A 24,965-nucleotide genomic window follows, 5' to 3' on the forward strand; every position below is an offset into this window, starting at 1 on the left:
GCAACTGGATGGGCAGTGCTGGGAGAGGACAGTTGACATGTGAAAGAGCAAACAGGGGCTGCTGAGACTGTGCCTTTGATTTTTGTTTTGTTTCCTTCAGCTGTGCTTTTAGAGCTGGTGTGCACAGCTGAAATTTCTGCCTTCAGTAATTATTCCTGGAAGGATACTGTGGTTATTATTGTAATTGATGCCATTTTCAGTGCCAGAAAACAAAATTGGCTGTGGGCATGGTCTGAGTTGGAAGGAACTATGGAGGCCAGAAATATTTCTGCTATCAGTGGCTTTTCTGCCTTTGCTTTGCCAACAGTGACAATACCTATAACTGATCTGTGGGCCTTGCTTTTTGTATTATGAAAACATCTTTTAAAAGCTGTCACGCTTGCAAAGAACCCATAAGCGTACAGCTAATAATTGTGGGTTTGTGTGGGTTTAACAAATGCTGAAGTGTTTAGCCTGCTTCTCTCTTTGACTGAGCTGGTATTTCGAGATAATGTCTTCTCCATTTTCCAGTAGAAGTAATTTTCTTCCCTACTCCTCAAAGGTAAAGTTGCTTTAAAACCAGCCCATCTTCTGTCCAAAACCCGCACCACACTACCTAAAGTCTTTTATTTGTCTGTCTTCACAGATGCAGAGTTACCTTCACTATCTCTAACAATACATGTGGATAGATGCATCTTTTTGTGGTCTCTCTTCCCTGAAACTGGAGTTGCTTTGGCTTCTAGTTAATTTTATATGACTGATAATTCTACTGTCAGACCTGTATGATTGTTCCTTAGGAAAGCTGTTGGGTGTAGTGTAATAGCTGCCTTCCGTTTCGGTGGAAAGGCAGGGAGGTGGCTGCTGTTAAATGCAGCTGATGAATCAATAGGAGCCCCCAGCCAGGGCACATGCACTTTTTTTATTATTTTATAAAGTGCCTTGAGAATCTGTAGTCAGACAGACCAGAGGACTCTCTTTTATGTACTATTAATGTAAGAATGGATTGCTGATTTTGTTTACAAGGTTGTACACTAAAAGAGCACAAAAAGAAAACTCCTAAGTCTGCCCTCAATAAAAAGGGAAATGTCATGGCTGATATCCTAGCTAGAAAACTGTGAGGGAAGATGCTGTTCCCTCAGATTTCCACTATCTTTAAAGAGAAACAGGACTTACATTTGCTTTTCTGGATTTTAGGAAAGTCTGTGCTTGGTTCTCATTTTTTATTTGATTGCTAGATTCCGTACTTTGGATATGAGAGAGAAATTTTTTTAAAAGATATTGATTTACTATGGTGGTTGTAAGGTGCTTCAGCCAAGAGTTTCTCTTCCATTGTATTGTTCAGATGTATCAAATGTGCCAGAAGTCTTAAACAGAAAATTGCTTAGTAGACTTTTAACACTTATAATCTTATCAAATAGCAATAAAATATCTTAAATTTCTGAAGTATATTTAAAAAGTTACAGTTTGATTAAGTATACAAATGAAGTTTACATTTTGATCACAAACGGACATTTTGCATTATTATTTTTTCTTATGCTGCTCCAGTAAAAGTAGAATGAATACTGGATTATTTTTCTTCTTTGTCATATTTGTGTCTCAGTTGTTGAGATGACTATTCAGTTCCTGTATTTTATTAATTGCAATATCTTAATTCAAAGAAAATACATGATTACATAAAATAGTTCTGTAGATTAATAGAGGGTATATACTTACATGAGAAAAAGAAGTAATAACTGCATATGGTTTCTGGGAGGTGCAAGCAAAGCTATTTTGCTTGACTTTGGAAGTAGAAATGTGGAGTCTGGAGGTTAAAACTACTCCTTTTTTTTTTTTTTTTTTTTTTTTTTTTTTCCCCTGCATCCCAGCTGTGCATATTCTCTGGAATAAACAGAGCAAAATTGGGAAGAAAGGTAGTAATTTCTTGTTGCTTTAGACTGTTCTGTTTCCTGACTCCACCTCATTCCCTCAGGAGTGGGGAGGAAACAGCAGAGGAGTTCAGATGAGTGACTCACAAGGCTTCTAGAAGTATTGTAGCTTATATTCATGGTGATGCTGAACACTCATATCTGTCTATATGTGGGCAACACTTTAGTAAATATTCTAGCTAAATTATATAAAAATCTGCTTATACTGGGACATGCCTATGTACTTACAGCTGTAGCTATTATAAGCAATCTTTGTCTTCTGAAAAAATCCATAGAGTAGGCTCTTTCCTTGCAGAGCTGATACAGATTGGTTAAAAAATAATTCATAAGACTTACTTGGTTCTAATTTTTGTTTTAATTTTTACTGGAACCTGACAGAACAATTTCCTTCCTTTCCTAGATCCTTAATTGTACAAAATATTAAACCAGTCGGATTAATCTCAGCTCCAAAAATACTTGGTAAAGGCAGATTGGCAAGAGAGAAATCTGTATGTTGGTAGGTTCATTGATACTGAATGTGCTTCGGTGAGGATTTTGTTGTCATCAGCAGTGCTGCTACAGTCTGCTCATCAGTTCCTAGAGATGAAGGTAGATCTGTAGAAAAGGTTGCTATTTTTAGCTGATTCAGAGTTCATGTTTTATCTGTCTGGTGTAGATATGGCTGCTGTCATCCATGTTTTAACCTGCTGGTCACATTCTTGTAATACAGTCTCTTTGTATGCAGCCATGAAAGACTCTCGGAACTTGATTTACTTAAAGGCAAGTGTAGTTTGAAAATTACAACACTTTTTATTTGCAAAAAGCTATCATGTCCACACACACAAACAAAAAATCCATATCTTCACTATTGTCCGCTTGAAAATTCTTTTTATTCTTTCTTCATTGTGCTCCTTGAAATTTAGAGTTAAGTATGGAGACCTTACTTTGATGGCCTCCACAATATCTAATTGTTAGCAGACAGATCACCCCTCGAGCCCCAGTAGATGTGACATTATTTTTTTTGTTAGGCTATTTTTGACTCTTCTTTCCTACTACTGGCTTAATAAGCTTTCTTATTGGAAATATGTGACATTTGGAGAAGATGGATGCTGATGATCTGCTGTCTGTTGTTTTCAGTTTTATTAAAATAAACTGAAAAGGTTTTTTGGAGATGCAATGTTCTTTCTTCATACCTTTGCAAAGACCTTTTATGATTCCTAAATTAGTTTGGGAAGAGGAGGCTTAAATTAATCCTCTTGAATGTACTCTGCTTTCATTTTCTGTTACTGTTATTTCTTCTCGAGCACGGAAAGTTAGTAGTTCAGATCATCTGCTGAAAAACTGTAAATTTAGTTAGGTTTCTTTCAGTATAATTGTGAACTTCAGCTTTTGGCTTTCAGTATAGCTGTTAGGTAGCATTAGAAACTTGTATTTTGCACACCAGAGGATAACTTGGATGTTTTTTTGAAGTTGGAGGGGATGATTAGTAATGATGTTTGCACTGAGGTGAAGGCAGTACTTTCAATTGAAGGGGGTAGGAGGAGGGGAGATTGTTCCTTTAAGTGCTAGTTCATTGCAAGCAAAAGTTAAATGTATCTAGACTTCTGTTGTCCTTTGATTATGGAAGTAATTGTGCACACACACATGCCTAGCATGAGTAGGTTTTTTTGTGTGTTTATTTACGTGGTTTAGATTGCTCTCAAGATCAATATAATATTGACAGTTCTGTTGGTTCTCTTTCTGATGCAAACTGAGACATATTTGCATTATCTCTTTGACTGTAGTAATGTCACCATTCAAAAATATATAATGTTATGAAAGATATATTAACTTGGGTTTGGAAATAGTCTATATTAATTTTATTTTAATTTATATGTAAGATTTCTAGAATAATTATCAGAGTAGATTCAAATATTCTTAACTCTTCTGAATTTTCACAATTAACTGAATGTGAAGTCCTATACTTTTTTAAGGTAATTACTGAATTCCTAGCTGATTTTTTTTTTTTTAAAAAAGTGTACTTGTAATTGCAAAGGTCAAAAAGGGACCATTTTCCAGATAATTTGAACTAAATTGGGCATTATCTCTCTATCTAGCAACATGTCCAGTTGGTAATTCCAAAGAACACATATTGGAACCCTTATCATTTGCTTATTATATAAATGTACTGACTCTTGAAAAGTGTTCATTTACATTAAACATATGGGTTTAGCTAGAAAGTTGTCATTTAACAAATAAGTGTGTGTATATGTATAGCATGAAACCCAACTATGCATTTTGTCCATGTACTTTCTTGTAGACTTAAAATCCGATCGATTATTTTGTTTTTTGTTTTTAAAATTAATGTTTAGTTATACAAGTAAGCTCCAGTGTCTATTCCTTAGGGCATTTTTCATAAATAGCAAAGTATTTTCTTAATTGTGGTTGCTATGTTCCTTAGCAGGCAGGAGGGTGTTGTAGTAGGTAGGCCTTGAGGATGTCCATGTTTTTATTTAAATTGGTTTTGCTGTGGCCAAGAAGAACATGAGTTCTCATATGTATTCATGTGAATCTGTGTTGTTTCTTTTTACTAAATGGTTGAAATGCTAGAACAAAGTAGTGTGGTGTACAAACAATTGCTTTTTCATAATTAAGACCAAAAGTATGAAATTCCAAAACAACTGGACTCTACATAATGAACAGAATATACTTACAAAGATGTTTGTTAGTCATATGCTGCAAATGAGAACACTTGGGAAGTTTGAATCTGAAATTTCATGGTGAATCAGAAACTCGTGCTATATTCTGCCAGGCCAGCAGTCCTGAGCTCAGGGAGCCCTTGGCTAGGGTGCTCTTCCTCATATAGAAAAACCTTCACCTGCATGAAGTGTCAGTAGGTGTGTGTTAGGCAATTTATTGTGTTACAGTGAAGCTACTGTAGACATTATTTCAAAAGAGTATTATATTAATATCTGAACCATTTAATACACCACTTACACCTGTCTTTTTCTCTGCCTGGATTCATATGTGAAACCTGAGTGCAAATGCTTTATTGAATAACTAGGAACTTGTTCACCATTGACAAATTCTGATCGTATCCCAGCCGCTGAAGGACATGAGAAGTGCCTTCATATGGCACAGCAGGAGCAAACCCCCTCCCTCTGTTCCTGTAACACTGAAGCTTACCCAGCAACTTTGACAGAAGCCATTTACATAATACACCCACAAGCCAGCACCGTTTAGGCAGATTCAAGCTGAAATATTTATTCAGTAAGTTGTAGGGCTTTATATTTTATTTTTATTATTATGTGATATTATTATATATTTTAATTATACTTGATTTATTTTTTTTCAAGCTGAGGGCATGTTTGTCAATACTAGTTGCAAAAAAACATGGGTCTGGTCGTTAATAGCTGGCTTTTTAATAGTCAACCGATTACCTTAAGAGAGATTTTACTTTCAGGGTATTTTTGTGGGGATATCTTGTCTTCAACGAGTTAAGCAAGGACTGTTTTGCTGCGCTGACCAGTGCCATATGAAAGCAGTTAAAATGCTGGAATTGTTTACTGCCTAAATTGTTAGTCAGCAGAGTCAGTACACCAGATTTCTTTGTGGCTTTTCGTGGAAAATATTAAACAGTCGCTCTTTCTTCAGTTATAGGATTTTTACGTTTTCAGCTGCGTTAGTCACAGAGCTGGCACAGACGTAACTGCAAAGACTGCCTTCCCCACACACACACACCAAAAAAAAAAAAAAAAAAAACCACCAAAAAAGGAGAGGGGGGAAAAAAAAAACCCAAACCGCGCTTTTTTTTTTTTGTGCCAGAGGAAGTTGCAGTGGGAGCAGTGGCTGGGCTCTCTGGTAAGTGTGACATGTAAGCATTACAAGGCATTTCATCCTGGCAGGCTGCAGTCGCTGCTTGCCGGACTGCTGCTCAGGGGGAGCGCTGCCGCGGCGGTGGCTTGTGCTCTGCTCCGACGGGCTTTGACCGACCCGCTCGGACAGCCGGGCTTTTTTTAAGCTTTGCAAGGTTATCTGCTGATGGTATAATTTAATTTGTCAAGGGAAGAAACTGATAAGCAGAAGCTCTTAACTGAAGAGGAGGATCAGGTTGGCACAGTGACAGATGTTTGGATAAAGAAGTTGGCTCAGAGAAGATGTACGGAGTTTGATTTTTTTTTTTTATTTTTTTTTTTTTTTTTCCCCCTTTCTTGCCTCTCCCCCTCAATCTGAATGAAGACTATCATGGGAACTGCATTCACATGGTGATCAAAAGAAACACTTGAGTGATGAACTGCTTTTGCAGAAGTCTAAGGCAGTAATTTGAGCTTTTGTGTGCAGTAGCTCGCTTGTTTTGCTGAAGCATTCTTCCCCAGCGGTGTTTCTGCCTGACGCATTCCCTGATGGAGAAGCCGCAGCTACTGCCCGGTGAAGGAGAAATGAACGCTCTGCATTGCTTGTGTCCCTGACAAAGTAACGCTGCCTGTGTTGCTGTCACTTGGGGAGGCTGGATTCAACCAGCAATATTATTCAAGGAGTTCATTGTCCCTGTGGTCTGACTCATCGCTTGTAAATGCACTGCAGCCGTGCTGTACGTTGCAGATCTTTTTCTTGCATGGGAAAGACTTATTTTCCTCTAAGCAGAATAACTGCTGGAAACGAGATGCGTTTTTCTGGCTGGACTGTTTGACATTGAGAAAAGAAGCTGTAGAATGATAGGATGATCAGAAGGCACGTTTATTTTCGGTCACCAGAAAGCCTGTGACGATTGATTTAAAACTGACCTTGCAGGAGTGGGTATAGCTGCAGCCATCTCTCTCAGGGCAATTGTTCCTTGTTCCGTCCTCCATAGGACGGGTGTCGTATCTTCTGCAACAATGATTTCACTGTGGGGGTAGAAGGACACTGTGGAAGTTGTGACATTAACAAAGACAAGTTTGCTTGTGAAAGGACAGCTGTGTTCGACAGCAAGTGCTATTTGAATGGAATTGGACCTTGGGATATTTTTATCAGCTGTTCCACAATTTTTTAATCATGGTTTTGATGCCTAGGGAAATTTTATTTTAAAAAGAGCACCTTTTTTTCAACATTGTCTTAAACATCTCGGGGTGTTTAAATCTGAAACATGAAGTGTAAGGGGGGATTGGAATGTCCTTTTAAAAATGCTGATACCCCAGTGGTCGCACTCACAAGTTTGTGAGGGCATGTGAAACAGGTGAAAGTGTTTCCTCTATGGTCCCTGCTGTGACACCTGCGGTCTAGTTCCCAAAATACCGTTGCTGGCATTTTTTTATTTGCTTTTGCTTCCTCAAACGGATCGAATGAGTCGAGTCTGTATTGTTGTTTTGGAGGAGGTGGAAGATGATTCTCCCACATTTATTTCCAAATTACCTCAGGAAAATGTGTCTTTGCGTCCATCACCCTCTGGAAATGTGCTGGTAAGGCATGTTGTTTGTTGGCATATTTCCTGCTTGTCACAAATACCAATAGTAATTTTCCTAAAATTAACATGAATATGCATGGTGTTGAAACAAAACAAGGTGGTAAAAACTGCCTATACTAAAGTGGGAAAAAGCTGAAACTTAGTTGTAGAATTAATATTTGCAAGGGCTCATTCTTTTTCATGTAACTATGGTGCAGCAATAACAGATCTCAACTCTTGTATAATAGCAGAAGATTTCTAGACGTCTTGGTAAACTGTGTTTGAACTAAATGTTTTTTTCCCTGTTCCACTCCTCATTCCTCAACTGTACATTTCTGCAGTACCACTTTAGAAATTGATGTAATCATTGTATTGCAATAATGTGCTGTGTTTATTTGGAGAACTGTTTGGGTATATAGTATACATCAAGCAAGAGCAATTCTAAGCTAAAATAAAAAATATCAGTTATAATCTTGATGTAACTTAGATTCAAGCTACCACTTTCTGGAAGTGATCAACACTGGGGACTGTGCTTTTAGTGCTTTAAATGGTTCTATTTTGTCAAGTGACTGATTTAAATCTTGCTAGCATACCTCATCAGCTTTTCTTACTTACTAAGAAATCATGCTATATTTAGTAATAGATGTGTGTGAGTGTGAATTTGTTACCATACTTATGTGATGCACTTTGCTTTCCACTCTGTCTAAACAGGTGAAAAACTTCTGGTAACTTCAGTCACTTGCTAATCTAAAAGGGGTTTGTTTGCTTATGTTGTATAGAATTTGCAGCACATAACAGCCCTAATTTTATTATGAGGATTTTTCTTCAGCTGTTATAAACTAGTCTTCTGGGCCTTTTTTTTTTTTTTTTTTTTTAATATTTCATTGAATTAGAGTATGTTTGTGTGTGTGAGGTTTTTAAAACTTAGAATTTCTTCAGTTCTGAATACTATTGCTGGTTTCTTTATTTCACTGCCTGAGATGTTTTATTTTGTCATCATCTTGTGTTTGTGTTAAGTGTCAAAAAAACATACGTGTATCACTAAAAACTAAAATGGAGTTAAATTCTAAAATGTGGGGTTTTTCTTCATTTCAGCCACCACTGGTTCAAGCTATATTTAACGGAGATCCTGATGAAGTTCGAGCACTGATATTTAAGAAAGAAGATGTTAATTTTCAGGTAAAAGCAAACATCATTAGCTTTGAATACATGTTAATTTTGGTTTGATACAGCTTTCTGCTGTAGTAATCACTTTAGAACTTTGCTAATTCATGAGCTGTAAATGTTACTGCTTTTATGTAATAGGCAAAGTAAAGCCTATACATACACTTAATGCTGGGGGAAGGAGGAGTGTAGCTTTGTAGATTTGATTTGATAGTAAAGACCTAATTCTGTATTCCTTTCAAATGTTAGTTCTGCAGTGCTTGAGTAACTGAGAAGTTTGTTAATACAGTTACATCAGACTTTTTAGAAAGCTAGGCTGGTTAAGTGTGATGCTATGTAGACTTGGATTCTTTTTAAATTAAATACAGAATATAGTATACATTAGACAATGATAAGAAAATAGTCTGGGGTTTCGGTAGGTAGGTTAAATAGTGGATTTTTAAAAGGGAAGCCTAATTATTATATTAATAAGTAAAATGAAAAACTTTGTTCATATGTCTTACTTGCAGTGCTGCAAGCCCAGATACTGCAAACATAAAAATTGTACTGAAATGAAACCGTTCCACTGAGTGAAATTCAAGATTTCAACAACATGAAGTTACTCTATTTACTTTCTATTAAAATTCTAACACTCATGTTTGATACCAAGCAAGATAGTATAGCATAAACTCTTTACATTGACTAGAAATTGCTCTGATTATTACAGCACACTGACATAAACCGTTTAGGGTGTAATACTATGGAAATGTATGTGGCTGTTTCTTCTCCAAATGCATCAGAATGAGAGTGATGCTAAAAAGCAAAGACTAACATCTAGAGGCTACATAGTAGCCAGTATAAGACCATGATAATTGTTTACACTTTCTTCTTGAGAGATGTAAACCAAAAGCAAATATTTAATTGGGTATGTGTGTTTTGACATTTAAAAGCATTCTGCAGAATATCAATCTGACCAGTGCCAGCTGAACTGTAACAGAGCCCTCCCATTGTCTTGAAGAGCTTGAGTAGGACCCTGTATAAGTAAACTTGCTCGCAAATCTGAAGTTCTGTTTGACAAGGTTGGACTTTTTCAGTAGTTTTGCATGTTCTTAAGCAAGACCGTATGATGGATTATATAATATCAAGAAACTTAATCTTCTGTTAGTTATGAGAGCATTAGTTGCATATCCTTCATCCTTCCAGTCTCTTCATATGTATGCTCTGGTCACATTAGCTTTATTTTTTTTTTTTTTTTGAAAAACAAAGCTGATTAGTCTGTATTGTTTCGCTTATATTCTTCTGTGTGTAAGTCAGGTTTAACATTCATAGCTATAGTGCCTGTAAACAAAGTTAGGTTAGTAACTTTCTGCTTTTTTTTAATTATCTATTACAAAAGCCTCTGCTAGATTTTAGTATGTATGTGGTAGTGGGTTTGGTTTTGGTTTTTGTTCTCTTAAGTTTTGTCAGAGTTGCCCATAAATATGAAGTCAGCAGATATGCTTAAATAAGAAATCATGTAACTGTTTGAAGTCTTTAAAGAGAGTTACTTCACATTGGCAGGTAGTTACAGTGAAGAAAAATATTGTAGGCAGAATATTCAAAATCTGGAGGTTCTTACTTTTTACATCTTTTTTTTCAATTCCTTTCTGTGGATGCATCTCCCTTTAACAGAACATGTGTGCATCTTAGGCTAGTAACACCCAAGGCGTGTTTAGAATCCAACCAGAAAAAATACAGTGTTTTTTCACAGCCACCTTCTTCAGCACGGGCAGATGCTTATCACACACAGGCATTCCTTCCTACCATGGCACTCCTAGTCCTACTACAGCATTTAATATTACATTCACATATATCCCTTAAAACACTGTTTGTTGGGACTATATATTCTCCCATTGCTTGGTAGAAATGAAGTAAACTGCCTAGTGGATTTTTCTTTATGTCTGTCTCTGTGTGTGTGTTTTGTACTTTTCCTTGGGTTTTTCATTTGTTGTATGTGCTTGGCTGGCGATAATACATCCCTACATAGTCTAGATCCAGAGTTGTCCCCTTAGTTATGTGTTATAAGTTGGTGTGGACAGAAGGAGGAAAAAAGTGCAGAAAATGAAGTGGTTCTGTATATGTCCTAATAAAGAGAAGGATCGTGCTAAACTGTTTTAATCTTTGTGGATTGCATTAGACCAGTGTATATGTTGGATTTTTTCCACTTTGTTATCCGAGTGCTTCAGTACAGTTGTTTGAATTCCAGAGTCATTCCCTCCGATGCCTCTGCAGAATCATTTCCCCTTCTCAAGAACAATTAATTATTCTGCAGTTTGTATTCTAATAGTTGAGATTCCTTCCTTCCTCCCTTCCCCTGAGCATGGGTTGGACTCTGTAACTGGAAACCTAGCAGGATTCTGCAAATTAATTTTGCCCAGTAATGAACTGAAGATAGAGCTGTTGTAGGTCTTTGTTGTGATAGTGACATTCATCTAGGGAAGTTGTTAGTGTCTTGATGAAATGTAGGTGGTTTTTCCCTTTCTGTTATGATCCAGCTTCCTTTACTTTTTTACTTTTGAGGTATGTTATCTTCAACATTAATCGCAATTGACTTAATACTGTTTTAAAGCTAAGTGAGTTGAGTCTGTATATTTGGCTTCCAAAAGCTAGACAGTGGCAATTTTGATATTATGGTAATATCTGAAGATTGCATCCAGGTTGGGCTGTATTAGAACATTATTCCTAGAACAGATGATGTCTTCTACCGTAGTGTTATATTTAGAAAGATTCTGAGATGGGTAGCCTTTCATAACATAAGTTTCTGTGTGCAACTGTAAGATGATGTACTGATAGCAAATGGGCTTTTTCAGGAAGAAGATTGTTCTCTGTTCTTGCTGCACCAGCTTTGAGTCACAGGTTCAGTCTAGATTTAGAAAGTATGTATTGTATTCCACTTCGCAGTTGTAATCTTTTGTGAAGAAAGAGCAAAATGAGTATATCACTAGCTGCCTAAACTGTGGTTTAAAAAGGCTTACCTCCTCTGCGAGTTGGAAGCGTTCGGCTTTTTTAGAGACAAAACTGATTTATAGGAACTTTGTTCAAATGTCTTGTTTGGAAGGTGAACTCTCTTGAAGCTCTAATTAATGGAAAAAGCAGAGGGGAAGGAGTTGCTTCTCCCTCCCCTTCCCCAAGAAAGCTTGAGAAACTATAGCTGCTTGTTTCATGAATCAGGCTTAGATCACACACATAACATATGTTAAGCTTGATATAGTTTGTTATACACATGGCTCTTGCTATGCTCTCTCTGTGTGTATATATATAAGATAAAAAAAAAATTACTATTATTTCTTGGTACCATCCTGAGCTTTTGAGACTTGGCATTACGCAAAATCTTGCATGATAACTGACACATTCAATATTTCTTTATTAGTTAATGGGGATCCTCAACATTGTTTGCTCTTGCTGATAAGATTAGATTGGCTGGTTTGAATTTTATGTACTTCTCAGCAGTTAGTTTTAGCTAACTAAATGATTTCAGCATTGCTGTTTATAAATAAAGATTTGTTTGTTTGGTTTTTAAGATTTGGAAGCCTATTACTATTGAAAACAGTGCCATTTCTGTTTGTAACCAAAACTTTTATGATGCACGTTCGGTGTAAAAGATCATCAAAATGGAATATTTCATCTCAGCTATTCATTAGGAATATAATTCTGTGGAGGGAATACCAGCTCACTGTCAAAAATGGTTTAAAGATTGGAGATCTGACTGTTGAAATGATTGTTCAAAATCAGAACAATTTTTTCCTTCTCCTAGACCTATTAGGATAATATTTCTTGCCATGAAAATTGATACTCCATGTAACCCAATACGCAGTTTTTATAACCCGATTGCACTTCATCTTAGCCAAGGGGATAAACACCTGATCCTCTCTAGAACTGGTGTCAGTGTGCCCCTTGCTCTTCTCTGCTAAAGCAAAACAAGTGCTCTTTTCGGAGGAAACCCAAAATCACATGGGTCTCTCCCAGTGCTCAAAAGTGCTCACTGTTCCTATTTAGAATAGTGATATTGACATATCTGATAAGTGACTTAAACATTAAACACCCATATCTTACTGCTTTTTGTGCTTTATGAGATTAAAATAGATTTAAACTATGAAATGTATTTTAAAGCTGCTATATGTGTGAGTTGGTGGGAGTTTTCCAACGTAAAACATAAGATGGAAAACTGAAATTCCACATACTGTACTGGGGTGGCTGTGGCATTCAGGGTTATCTGTATGATTTCTATTCTGGACTATTGGCCATCCAGCACAACTCTTTAAATTAATAGCTCTTTTCTACAGTAAGTAACCAAAAAATAAAATAAAAGCCCACCTGTGCAACTATTTTGTGGAAGAAGGGAAAACAAAACAAAACCATAGAACCAAACAATCTTGTCTGCTGTCCTTACCTCCCACCTGTATTAGATAGCAATGAAGTGTTGCCCATAAATCCCAAGTTTTGTTCCTGGGACTGAAAAGGGTAGCACCAAAGTGCTAGGTGCAAAGAGGCGGGCTAGGTGTATGTATCTGACTTCGTTATTTTGAGCAAAACGGTTGCTGTGTGGATGACTGTTGCAGTAGCAATGTGGGCTCCCTTCCCAGTCCTGCCAAATGTGGGTTTGCATAACTTCTTCTTTGTGTTATTTGTGTACTAGGAGAATGTTGCTGGATGTTATTCTAGGGTAAGATATGACATCTTACTTGATTTCCTGTTGATTTTTTAATTTATCTTACACTGTAGGTCATTGCATATACTGAAGGAGGAGGAAAAATGGTTTGCTAGTCTAGTGACAAGTCTAGGACTTTTCATACGACATTGGGTCTGGGTACCAGGAGAATTAGATTATTGAGGGTGTCAAAAATGCTAGTAATTAGGAATGAATAATGAAAATTAAAACACAGTTTAATAACCAAGAAAGAGTCTTTGTGATGCTGGTATTGGTCAGCAAAGTCCAAAAAGAGGTTAAATAGAAAAAATAAGCAAAGAATGAATGGTTTTCTGGCTTTCCTCTTTATACTTAACCTTCTGTGTTGAGCTGTGGAGTAACTGTTTTTTTTTCTGCAGATTTGAAAGTGCAGTGTAGAACAGCAAAGCCTGAGTTACTTGGCTGAAATATGGAGCGTTCTACAAAATTTGGTAGAAACAATGTTCTGATCGTATAAATAAATTCTGTACTTATTTCATACATTAAAAGACTTTACGTATGTCATCATGTGGAAAACTAATTGCTGTCCAATTCAGCAATTACATTGATAAATCTCTCAATGTAAAGAACCTTATGTAAGTAAATATTGTGGACTTGCTTAAAATCAAATAAACAAAAAGCCATAACATGTAATGAGGTTAAAATAATATTTAGGACTTCTTTTACCTTTAAGTTGATTATCTTTCTGTAGCCAATTATTTTACCAATGACTAATGCGGATTTTGTTGTTGTTTTTGATAAAAAGTATGCAGGCATACAACTCTACATGTAAATACATTTTTGTTTGACATACTCATGCCTCTAAAAGCCCATTTCTGCATTAATCACGATGCATAAAGTTTTTGACTTATGCCTTTTGTTATCAGTGCCTTTTGTAGCTTAAGAGTTACCTTAGTGATAGAATTTGCTGTTTGGGACGACTGGAAGAAGTCATTCGGAGCAGGTTAACATGTGATGCTTCTCAAACAGTGGTGGTTCATCTGCAATACCATCTTTCTGCCCTTTTTGGGAGCAGTTCAGGGAAGCTGCTTTTAACAGGGAGTGGAAATAGTTTAGAAAACAGAGGGGAAATACGCTTGGCAGGTTTGCACAGAGATTTGCATGAGCCAGATAAAAGCAATGGGAAGTCAGGCATGTCCAAATCATATTCCTTTCCACTTCAGGAATACTGTGACCATTGATCAAAAAAAAAAAAGAGTTTTGGTGTTTTGTAATGGTTTGTGATTTGGTCCACCCAGACTGTGGTTGCAGGAAGATCATTTTCCAGGCCAATTCTTCTCTAACACCTCTTGTTACTAGATAAAGCTTCTGGCAATCAGTGCAAAGCTACCCATGGCTTTTGTATCAAAACTGGTGAGAATAAATAGTGGTTATAAAGCTAGCATAATGTAGCAAAGGCTAAACTGGGACTGTGCTCAGTTTTTAACTCTTGAGGCTGTGTTTTTGAAGAGGTGAGAGATTATGGGTTTGCTAACTAGTCTGTTTGTCCCAGGCGTGCATTGGACCCAGCTTTGGTAACTATTTTATCAGGTTCCTGCGGACGACTGTTTGCATGAAGGACTGTTTTTTGTTGGTAGCTGGAGTTGGCAATAATAACTTGCACTAACGTATTTGGTACATCTTATTGTGTTCCCTGGCAGGACAGACTGTGCAAGCAGCGCTCTTAACTTCTGCTTTGCTGATTTGAATGTGAGGGAGGAATTAAAAAGGCATCCAGAAAACAGTAAAATACTCTGAAGAGCACAACCTATTTATTTTGTAGTTCTACCTTAATAGGTCACAGTATGAAGTTTTCCTTTCTTAGCTGTGGTAATAGATAGAGTTTCAATCCGGCATATATTTCTCTTTTTTAAAAGTATCGATTACTTTTTTTTTTTTTTAATTGGTTCTTTTGCTAGTTTCCAGTTGCAGACAAGCATTTAATAAATAGACACTGTAATTATTGTAACTTGAACTGTTTAGACTGACAGTGTGAATGTGCAGCTGTAATAATATCTTGGAGGAGGGCACAATTTAGACCTATTAAAAACAGTCAAATTTAAGACCTTCTCTCAAAAAATGTTGTAATATCTTGAGTCTCTAATCATAGCAAAGAAGTATTTAGTGAAAAAAGGTAACTTTTGATGTCTTAATAAAATCCATATAAATACTTGCATGTTTACAGCTATTGAGAACACTTTTTTTCCTTTAGCTTTAGAATGAGGACAGATTTTAGTTTTCCATCTTTTGTAATGTGCTAGATATAGCTAGTGTGATTCTTAAGATTTATAGCTTCAGGTTTTATCATTCAGATCTAGAGGAAAAATTGTTTTTAAATTGCTTGCTAATTTTCCAAATTATTTATTTAAAATTCTCTTCAACCTTGGAGTTGTTTTTTATCCACTAGAAAGTTTTCTACTTGGTTAAGCATTATTTATAATCTGGTTTTATTTCCAGTTTAGTGTGTAGCAGGTTTGGGGGGTAAAATTACATATATTTTTGAGTTTGAAAGACTTTTCAACATGGTGAGAACATAGGATGAGTAATAATTTAGAGTTTGGTACTAGTTATTTTAATTCAGTTTTATCCATTGGATTAAGCAGCACAGCGACTTGCTGTGAGTTTTCCTGCAAATAAGAGCTGTATATTGAAGAGACACATGTGTATGTGTGTGTGCCTGTGTATATACGCACATACCAGTTATGTATAAGTATGTGTGTGTGTATATATATATTTAAAAAATATGGTAGTTTAATGCCAACGATGGCAAGCATATAATGAATTGACCGTGAGAACAGTCTTTTGAAATAACTGTAGGAGGTTGGAGAGGAAATAAAGCGTTCCTATAAAAACAAATATGAATAATGAGAATCCCTCCATTAAACAAAACACAGCTGAGAAACATAGGTCTTGGCTCAGTGCAGCAGCTCCTGTCTGGCATCTGCTGCCTGGAACCCAGCTTCAGGTGCTGGAGCAGGGAGTCAGAGAAATCTTATGTTGGGCAACTGGGGGGGTGGCAGTGAGACCTTGCAGAGAGCAGGTGAAGTCAGGGTGGACGTAAATCAGAACACAAGTTGAGCGTGCCTTCAGGCACTTCCACTGCTGACTGTTTATTGAAGGATTTTTGTTACCCATCTAAATAATTACAATTGTACCTATCTCTTACTCGGGACAGTTCTCTAGTAAGAGTTGAGATAGCTTTTGTAATTAGAGGCATTTAAAATAGTTAATGGCTTTAATTTGGTATGTTTTCATTTTGCATGAGGTATGTGTAAATACATTTTTCGTACGTATGTCAGAGTAGAAAATAGTATCTCAGAGACTAATGGTAGCACTCATCTTCTCTATCCTGTTTGCCCACAGAATTCTAATAAAATACAGCTGTAGAAGGAGAGCAAGATGTTTCTTTCTCCTTAAACTTTTGCTTGGACTTTTGTCCAACGTGCATGTCAATGTGCCATATTGCTTTCTGCTTCTAAATAGTCTCCGTACTGAACTTTCTTAATGTTTCCACCACTAACAGGAACCCACATTTCCTGTGTGATCTGCCTGATGAAATGATGAGTCACGAGACTCTCCTGCTTTATAAAGTGTTCGTTTCATTGAAATTTCGTTACATCTGAAGGATAGCAGGAAAATTCAGTGCAGAATCTTATTTTTTGGTAGAGTGTTTGTGGTCCTGTGCAGACAGGAGCAGGTTCTGCCTGCTCAGAATTTACAGCCATGCATCAGTTTTAAGGTGATGCTTAAAGTATCTTGTGTGCAAGATGGCCTAGGAGTTGTTTTTTAGAAGGGCAATATGTGAAGGACATGGTGTGTTGTTTTATTAACAAGATGCAAAGTTAGCTTGTAAAGCATCTTGCCACTAAGCATGTTCAGGTTTTAATGAGATGTTTTTAAGGGGGTAGATGGAGTTCAGCACTACTGCATGGGATTGTCCAGGGATTATTTTGGTAAAGATTTAAGTCAGTTCTTAAAAGTGTGAATATTCATGTTATGTAGCTGAAGGGGTGAGAAGAAAGTTTGCTGTAGGGAATGTAGGGAAGTTTTATCCTACAGGAAAGCTGCTTCTACTTCTGAAGTATCTGATATGAGGCTGTTTGATCCATGGATCTGAAGCCTGACTGATTCCAGAAATGGAGAATTTTGCATTCCTAATTCTTCAGAGTGTTGTGGAAACTTACTGCAAGTTGTATATTGTAAAGAGTATCTACCAGCTACTCAAAAGAGGTTTAAATTTATAATATAGCAGTTACTTACTGTCAGTTAACATTAAAGTTGTCGATTTCCTGTTCATTAGTGTGGAATGGTTTTCAAGCATGTCATCTGTAATGAATAATCAGATGTCTTATTTCCTTTTTAGTGGTTTAGAGTGAATCATGTTTTTCATCCTCAATATAAAGTGCGTCCACATGGTGTTGAGTTCCTCTTCTGGTGTAGAAACAGATTCAGAATGTTTTAAATAGAAATTTGTATAATTAGGCATTTTTCTTCAGAATCGAAACTCTTTAATGAGAGAACCTTGCCAGTCCAAAGAGGAATAATTCCTTGCTTCATGTCAATAACACTGTATTTAGCCTGTGCAAATGAGATTTTCAGATGTATTGAGTAATCAGTGTTATTAGAGTGATACAAACAAACCTTCGACAGAGTTATGGGATAGTCTGAGGAACATCAGCAAATTGCTACTGGGCACAGTGGATTCTGTGGATGGTAGCTCTTAAAAAGTTACTGTTGCAAAGGGTAGGACTCTCAGAAAAGAATGTGCTTACATGGCATGGTGCTGCCTTGTACAGGTAATAAGCAATATTCTTTAGAGACTCAGCATGAATTAGTATTAGTGTAGTGTGCTACTCAGGCTAATAGATCCTCCTCCTTAGGTCTAGTAAGCTCGCCTGGTACTATGCTATGCTATAATACTGTTTGCTAAACTGGGCAAACAAGCTTGGATGTCTGCATCGCAGTGCTTTTACTGTATTAGCTGTATACTGAATTTGTTTTACGGTAATTGAGGATTTGACTGGCAGGTTTTGTTTCTGTCGTTGTTATTTCTTTAACGTTGAAAAATTGGCAATGATGTAGAGAACCATGAATAATTAGAAGAAATTTAAATGTGTTTCAAGAATTTTGCGTTTGAGTCTCCAGTGTGATTCTTAGTGATAGTGACTTTTATAGATCGTGTCTGATTTACCATGTTACTTTTAGTGATTATTACTTAAGATTTTACCCTTCAAAGCATAATTGCAGTTCTGCGTTTCCTGCTGCTTTTACAAAACAAGCCAGAGGCAAGGTCTTGAATAGTTGGAGCTTACTGGGGTTACTCCTGGCAGTTGCTGTGCCTGTCACGCAAAGGATTGGTATTTGAGAACAGAACATCCCCACTGAAAGAGCAGAGAGAAGAAAAAAGCTCAGTAGACTTAATGTGCATTAACTCCAACATCGACACAGTCCTTAAAGAATGCATTGCTGATAGTAGCAAGATGGGATTTGAATTGACTGATGATTTGCAGTAACTTTCTGGGTGAAAACTCCTTATGCATATGTAACATTGCTTTGAACAAGACAATTTTCTCCACTTTGCAAGTAGTTAAAGCTATTTTACATATCTACTGTGGAATATCTAATCCATTATCAGTAAACATCATCGTTTCCTTCATACAGTTTGGCCCTTGTACACAGGCTCTACACAAGGTAGTTACACCTTTTAAATTTCTTAAATATACTCTAATAAAGGATGGATGTATACAAAAAACTGGGAAAAAGTGTTTCTCATTTGTTTGCTAGGTGTTGTAGGGTGGGCTATCCCATAAATGGACAAGGAGGAGGGCTCTCGTCAACTTTTGGTGGCTGTAGGGCCTGGAAAGGCTCATACTGGTGTCAGGTCTGAGGACAAATGAACTGGAGGTTCACTACAGTGAGGGATCTCAGTCCTTGCTGAAGAATATGCCTCAAAAGCTCAGATTAAATGTCTGTCTGAAATATGAAGTTCAAGGGGAATTTTTTCAGTCCTATGATACTGGCCTGTAGCTTTCTATCCCCCAAACCAGTAGAATTCTGTTCTCTTTTCAGTCTCTCTTACAGTTCCACTTTATTGTCATCCTTCCTGATCATTAATTTCATTTAAGTTTTTATTTGCATGAATTACTAGTTGTATACATATGTATGTATGTAATTATGGTAACTTATAAATAGATCATATTATGCTGACTTACTGTCTCAAAGGAGTGCAAGTGTCTTGCTTTAGTCGCTGCTAGCTCCTCCTGTAATGACAGTTATCTTCTAAGGATATCCCCTAGCCACTTAGCCTAAGGAACAGTACAAATAAAATACTTTGATCCTAAGCTTAACAGCACTTTTGGAGGAGTTTTGATCCTCGCTAGCATAGGCTTTCTGTTGGGTTTCTTTTGTGATCAACGTGGGGAGTTTTTATTTTCTGTTGCAGACACTGTCGGGTAGAGGGTTTTTTTGACTCTCATTTTCATTCTTCAGAATAGATATATTCTACAGGATATTTCTTGCCTAAGAGTTTGTCTCTGTATTAACACAGATTGTGTTGTACGCTACTTTGTCAGATGTTCAGAATAGTGCAAGGGTCACTTTGCAGAAGAACTTTGCGTATTGCAGCTAGATGAACTTACTTTGTGGAGCTGTTGAACCTAATACACACAAGCAAGATGCTTTAGCTTTTCCAAAAAGAGGTGCTAGCATTAAATACACAACCTGAAAAACCACATCTTTTGCTTTCACCAAGACAGTGCAGTTAGTGAAGCGAATACCTGATTTGTATCAGGCACGTATAGGGTTGTCATTCTAGTGCTAGCCTTTGCAATGAAAAAGGCACAAACCCCCAGCTTTTCTGAACAAAAGTGTCATTGGCCTGAAAATAATGTGGTGGATTTAAACTGGGATGGAGATGTGCATACCTTACCTAGTGTGGTGTGATCTTTCACTGGAACATAAACAGAGCCTGTATTGTACTGTTTTCTCTCTTGGCATATTTTCTTATTTGTGTCCTCAAATATTACGGATAGATGACGGAGTAAGACGAGGTAGTCACTGTCTCTCCTTCAGCCTGCTGTACGATGGCAGGCTGGGTTTCATAATGTGCTCCACATCGCTGTACTCTCGTTGTGTAAAGTCCATTGTTTTCACATAAAGCTTTATTTTTTTTCAAAAGTAGTTTCAGAGTTAATTTATCACTTTTCCTATCAGCAACTGCATTCTGATTAAAAGCTGGGGTTTTCTTCTGCCATAAAAACTAGGTAAATGTTTACAAATCATTTGGGAAGGGTAAAGCCAAGGAAAAGTATTTTTTAATTATTACTTATTGTATCTGTGTTATTTTAAAATATAGCATAGTTTTGAACGCTGCAGGGGTTTGTGATTTATGGGTGGGTATTCTTTAATTTTCATGATGGATCTTTTTTCTGTCGTTGTGCCCTCCCCTCTCCCCACTCCCTCCATGATCTAGTATATTAACAAATAGTCTTGGCCTTCATAGTTGCTATAATTCCTGAGTCAAAGGAAGGAAAGTACATCCAAAATGTCTCAGCTGTACTGTGAGATCAAGCTGCTCTTATCAAAGGGAAGATAATAGCTCTTTATTCATTCCATCTATTGGGCAAGAATTCAGTAGCCTTTATTAGTGATAAATGGGACCAAATTCTTGATGTTGGAACTTGAGTGGAAGGGAACAGTTCACAAAACCTGTTCAGTTATTCAGGTCCTTATCCAATACCCAAATAGATGCTTGAGTTCACTCACAAGGAATCCTAGCCTTTATAATTTGGGCAAAAGAAGTTATGTAGACATTTTTATACAATAAAGACCTAGGTTCAGCTTTTCTTACAAGCTGTGTTTGTTCTGTATAGGAGCTTGAAAACCTGACCAGCAAGAATTACAACAGTGTCAGCAACATTACAAAACCTGCATGAAACATAAAGGTTAAAGGGTATGAGAAGTTGTGTATTTCCAAAAAGCTCCTTCACTTAGTACTTTCAAATAAACCAAAAATTGGAAAGGTTTTGAAGTGAATTACTTGGAAGTGGAAAAATACAGAGGTGTTTGGTTGTTTCAAATACTTGACTACAAGTCTAAAAGCCTTCTTGCTGTGTACCTCTTTAGTTGTGAGAAGTAAGGATGCAATGTCTACCAGAATACCTCAAGCCCTCTTGTTCTCATATGTGGTGTTATTGATAATTTTTGACCTCCACACAAGTAGGAAATTTAGCTTCATTCTCTCTCGTCACTGGCAGACAAAAGTAATGGTCTTCCAGAAACTAAATTCAAAAAGAAACTGTATTCTACAAAATTCTGTCTGTTTTCTTAATGAAATAGCATATTTTTGAAGATACAGTACTTCAAAAAGGCCTTCTTGAAAACAGAGCATGTTCATGAACCGAATCTCACTGTTTAAACATCTTAACCACATCAAAATAACTTGTATTTTTTTGAGTGTACATCTCTAAATGAGAAATTCTTGGTCTTGTTCTCTGGTTGAGAGTTCATCTGGCTGTGGGGTCCAGCCACCATAATCACAGATGAAGCTGAAGGTCAATAGCTGTTCCTTGCACTAAATGTGACTTGTTGCTGCTTTTTATTTTTGTGTGTCTTCCTTTTGGTGCCACAGTTTTAAGTGGACAGGGCTTCAAACAGTTATACCTGAATGGTATTTTGTGCCTAATGCTTGTGACATAAGACAGCTAGCATTTGGAAAGTTAACTTTATGAAAAGATGACCAGAATAGTGTTGTTTAACAATATGAATTGTTCTGAACTTCAGGTTTGGTTTGGTTTTTTGTTTTGTTTTGGTTTGGTTTTTTTCTGGTCTTTTTTGTAGTGTAGTACCAACTTGCATTCAAAATTACAATTAAGATGCTATGGATGTTAAAGTTTGGGCTTCAATGAAAGTTAAACTAGCAGATTTTCTCTCATCCCCTTCCTATCAAATTCTTCTACTGAGTGCCAATATTAAGGATGGGATCACCTTTTGGGCAACAGCACTTAGACATCTGATGTTTGCTCATGTTACTTGAACTCTTGATATTATTTGTGCAATTTTTAATAATGGTATTTTCAGATGTTACTTAAAACCAAAAATACTAGAAAAATACAACTATCTTACTTGTTTTTAAAAAGGAATTTTTTAATAAGAGGTGGTTGAATATAAGTGAATATTCCGATATAATATATCACTATAATATATCTGAATGCATGATGTTTTTTCTGTGCAAACTTAGTTTTAATGATTCCTGCCAGATTGCTCTTACTGTTAAGGCATTTTAGAAAGGAACCAAATTTTCAGTATGCTTTTAATTTATAAGATTTTATTTTGTGTATGAATTGTGTTTAATGGTTCGGTGAGGAGAGAATTTTTTTATCAGTTTTGTTATTTGAGTAGAATCAAATAATTATTAGCTGAGTGGGAATTAAATTCTCTTAATGGATTTTAGTGCTGTTCTGAACTTCAAATCAATTGCAGAAATTCCATTTTAAAAATGCCCGGAGGCATCAGCTTAAACAGGGATGCTTTTGGGATTGCAAAGTATGTCCAGACAGCAAAGCCATGGAACACTAATTCTTCCTTGCCTCTTCCTGTCCCCTGGTGGAGATTCCCATTTACCTTTGCATCCCTGTGATGTGGAATGGTATGCACTACGCAGTGTTGTTCCGCTCTCCTCTGGGGAATGGTAAAACTCAAATTCTTGACCTGCTGTTTTTCTGTAAGGCTTAAAATACAGTCAAGGTTTTGTCCTATGGAGGAAACATGATTGCCTGGGATGTTCCAATAGCCAGAAAAGGAAGGGACAGCTGTTCTGTTATGATGTGCATTACAGCTGGTCACCATTGTTACAGATTCTAAAACTCCAGTTTAGGATGTGTCTGTGATACTTACTTTTCCCCCCTGAAACTCTCACCATGGCAGATACTTTGTCAGAGATTTCCTGACCAGTGTTCATTCTGTTGTTCATTCATTTCTCATGGTGGAAATGTGGATATAGCTCAAAAGTTTTTATAGCTAAATTTCTTAGTCTTTTATCAGTGCTGTTAGTGATGAAATCAGAATAGATCAGATTGTCCGTTTCTGTAGTTTTTAATGGCGCTTGGTTAGTGAGGGTTCCTCACTCTTTTGCCCATTTACCCAGACCCAAGTTAAACATCTGTCCCATTTCTGAAATGTGCCCATATGTAAAACCTGAACAGCTCTACAGTTTGTCCATTTGCGGTTTCTGAGCATTTTATTTTGATTTGGAAAATCAAATTTTCGAGAGAAGAGTTATTGTCTCCTTTGCAATTACGTAGCTAATAGTCTTTTCTTCTAACATCCTAAAAGTACTGTGCTTGCTGGTTGCTTTGTGTGTCAGTGTAGATCCACTAACAATTACCTTGTTATGGGGTGGGGTTTTTTTTTCTTTTTTCTTGTGGCAATTCAGAAAATTGTGGAATTGTACTCTCAAGGAACATGCATGCTTAGAGCGACATTTTTATGTTTGTATAAACTCTTGATCTTTCCTAAAATGGTGCTCTTGTGACCTTTTTCCAGGTTGCTTTTTAGTTCTCTTCTGACTTACCTTTTATTTTCTACTGGATACCTGCCACTGCCATTTAATTTTAAGGTTGCTACAAGCTACAGTGGCACTCACAAATCAAATGATTTAGTGGTTTAATCCACAGTGTGACAGTTTATTATTATTATCTAGAAGCAAGTCAAAGAGCATGCACTATTAAATTAGTACTGAAGATTTTAGCTAGAAACAACGCTTTTTTGGTGTTTGGCAGATTACGGTTTAAGCGACCCTTGTTGCTACAGATGCTTCGTTTCTCTTGCAAGACGAGGTCTCTAGAGTCTCTGGTTACTGCTCTCGTAATGAGCGAGAGGGCAAAGATCCCTCCTCAGCTCTTTGTGATTGCTGGGAAGTCTAAATTTGCTTTGTCCTAACAGGTGGCATGAAGAGGGTATGTCCTGAAATGTCATGTGTAGTGATGCAATCTTATTAGTGAAAGCTTAATACCAGGCCTTCAAAAAATGTTTCTTTCAAATGCAATACAAGTGTTTAGGCAAATAGTAGCACAAGCATTTAATGGATCAGTGTGACAAGTCTCCTAATTTTCACTACGATGTATCTATAATCTGGCTTCAAAGGATACTTTGTGGTTAGGTACGCAATAGGTACTATTTTTGGGGTTAATGGCATGCTTTCCTTCTGGTTTTAAGCATGCAGGAGACCGTTATTGTACGTTGTTAGGCTTGCTTACTATATTGGAGCTGCATCTTAAATTTGAAATAATTTAAAATTTAAGATGCAGCTCCAATATAGTAAGCAAGCCTCTAACTATGGTGAGAAAATACAAGTCTTTCTAAAAATGATGTTGGTTAAAATTAGTTGGAAGTTTGTTAATTTTTTGACAATGTGGCATTCTGAGAATTGAGTTAAGAAATATTGGGAAGAAAAATCCAAAGAAATAGCAGATTAATTACATTCAAGGTAGGGATACAAAATTAGTCACAGATTTACAAGTTTTGAAAGTCCAGCACTTAATCATCTTCTTCTACTTTCAGTTGACAATAATGCAACTAATTATCAAGTTCTAGTTATGTCTTTATAAGATACCTTTTTGTGGTTGGATGTACTTCCAAAGAGCTAGAGGCCTCGATCATAGAATCGTGTACCTAAACTAAACTTTTGTGAAGTTTACAGTTGGAACATAAAAGCCAAGTGTTTAAATGTGTTCTGTTTTGTGTGGAGGAACAAAGAAATTATTTAGAATAGACAATTATTCTGATTTACAAAACAGTAATTCTAAAACCTGTAGCAAAATCTGCACATAAAATT

General features: G+C 36.6%; 1 protein-coding gene across 6 annotated transcripts in view; it reads left to right on the forward strand.

The window, feature by feature from the left end:
* Window positions 1-24,965, forward strand: part of ANKRD28 (ankyrin repeat domain 28) — a 129,050-nt gene that overhangs the window by 39,257 nt on the left and 64,828 nt on the right. For 3 of the 6 annotated variants that reach the window (XR_006166191.1, XR_006166192.1, XM_042801696.1), the window contains exons 1-2: window positions 5,707-7,300; window positions 8,380-8,463. Coding sequence is in view for 3 of the 6 variants with exons in the window: in XM_042801696.1 (XP_042657630.1) it covers window positions 7,184-7,300; window positions 8,380-8,463 (201 nt within the window). In the remaining 3 variants the exon portion in view is untranslated. Of the gene's footprint in view, window positions 1-5,700; window positions 7,301-8,379; window positions 8,464-24,965 lie in introns of those variants that run through there. The other 3 variants (XM_042801697.1, XM_042801699.1, XM_042801698.1) reach the window with 2 other exon arrangements.

Source organism: Tyto alba, unplaced genomic scaffold, assembly GCF_018691265.1.
Source record: "Tyto alba isolate M040663 unplaced genomic scaffold, T.alba_DEE_v4.0 Super-Scaffold_38, whole genome shotgun sequence".
Lineage (NCBI taxonomy): Eukaryota > Metazoa > Chordata > Aves > Strigiformes > Tytonidae > Tyto > Tyto alba.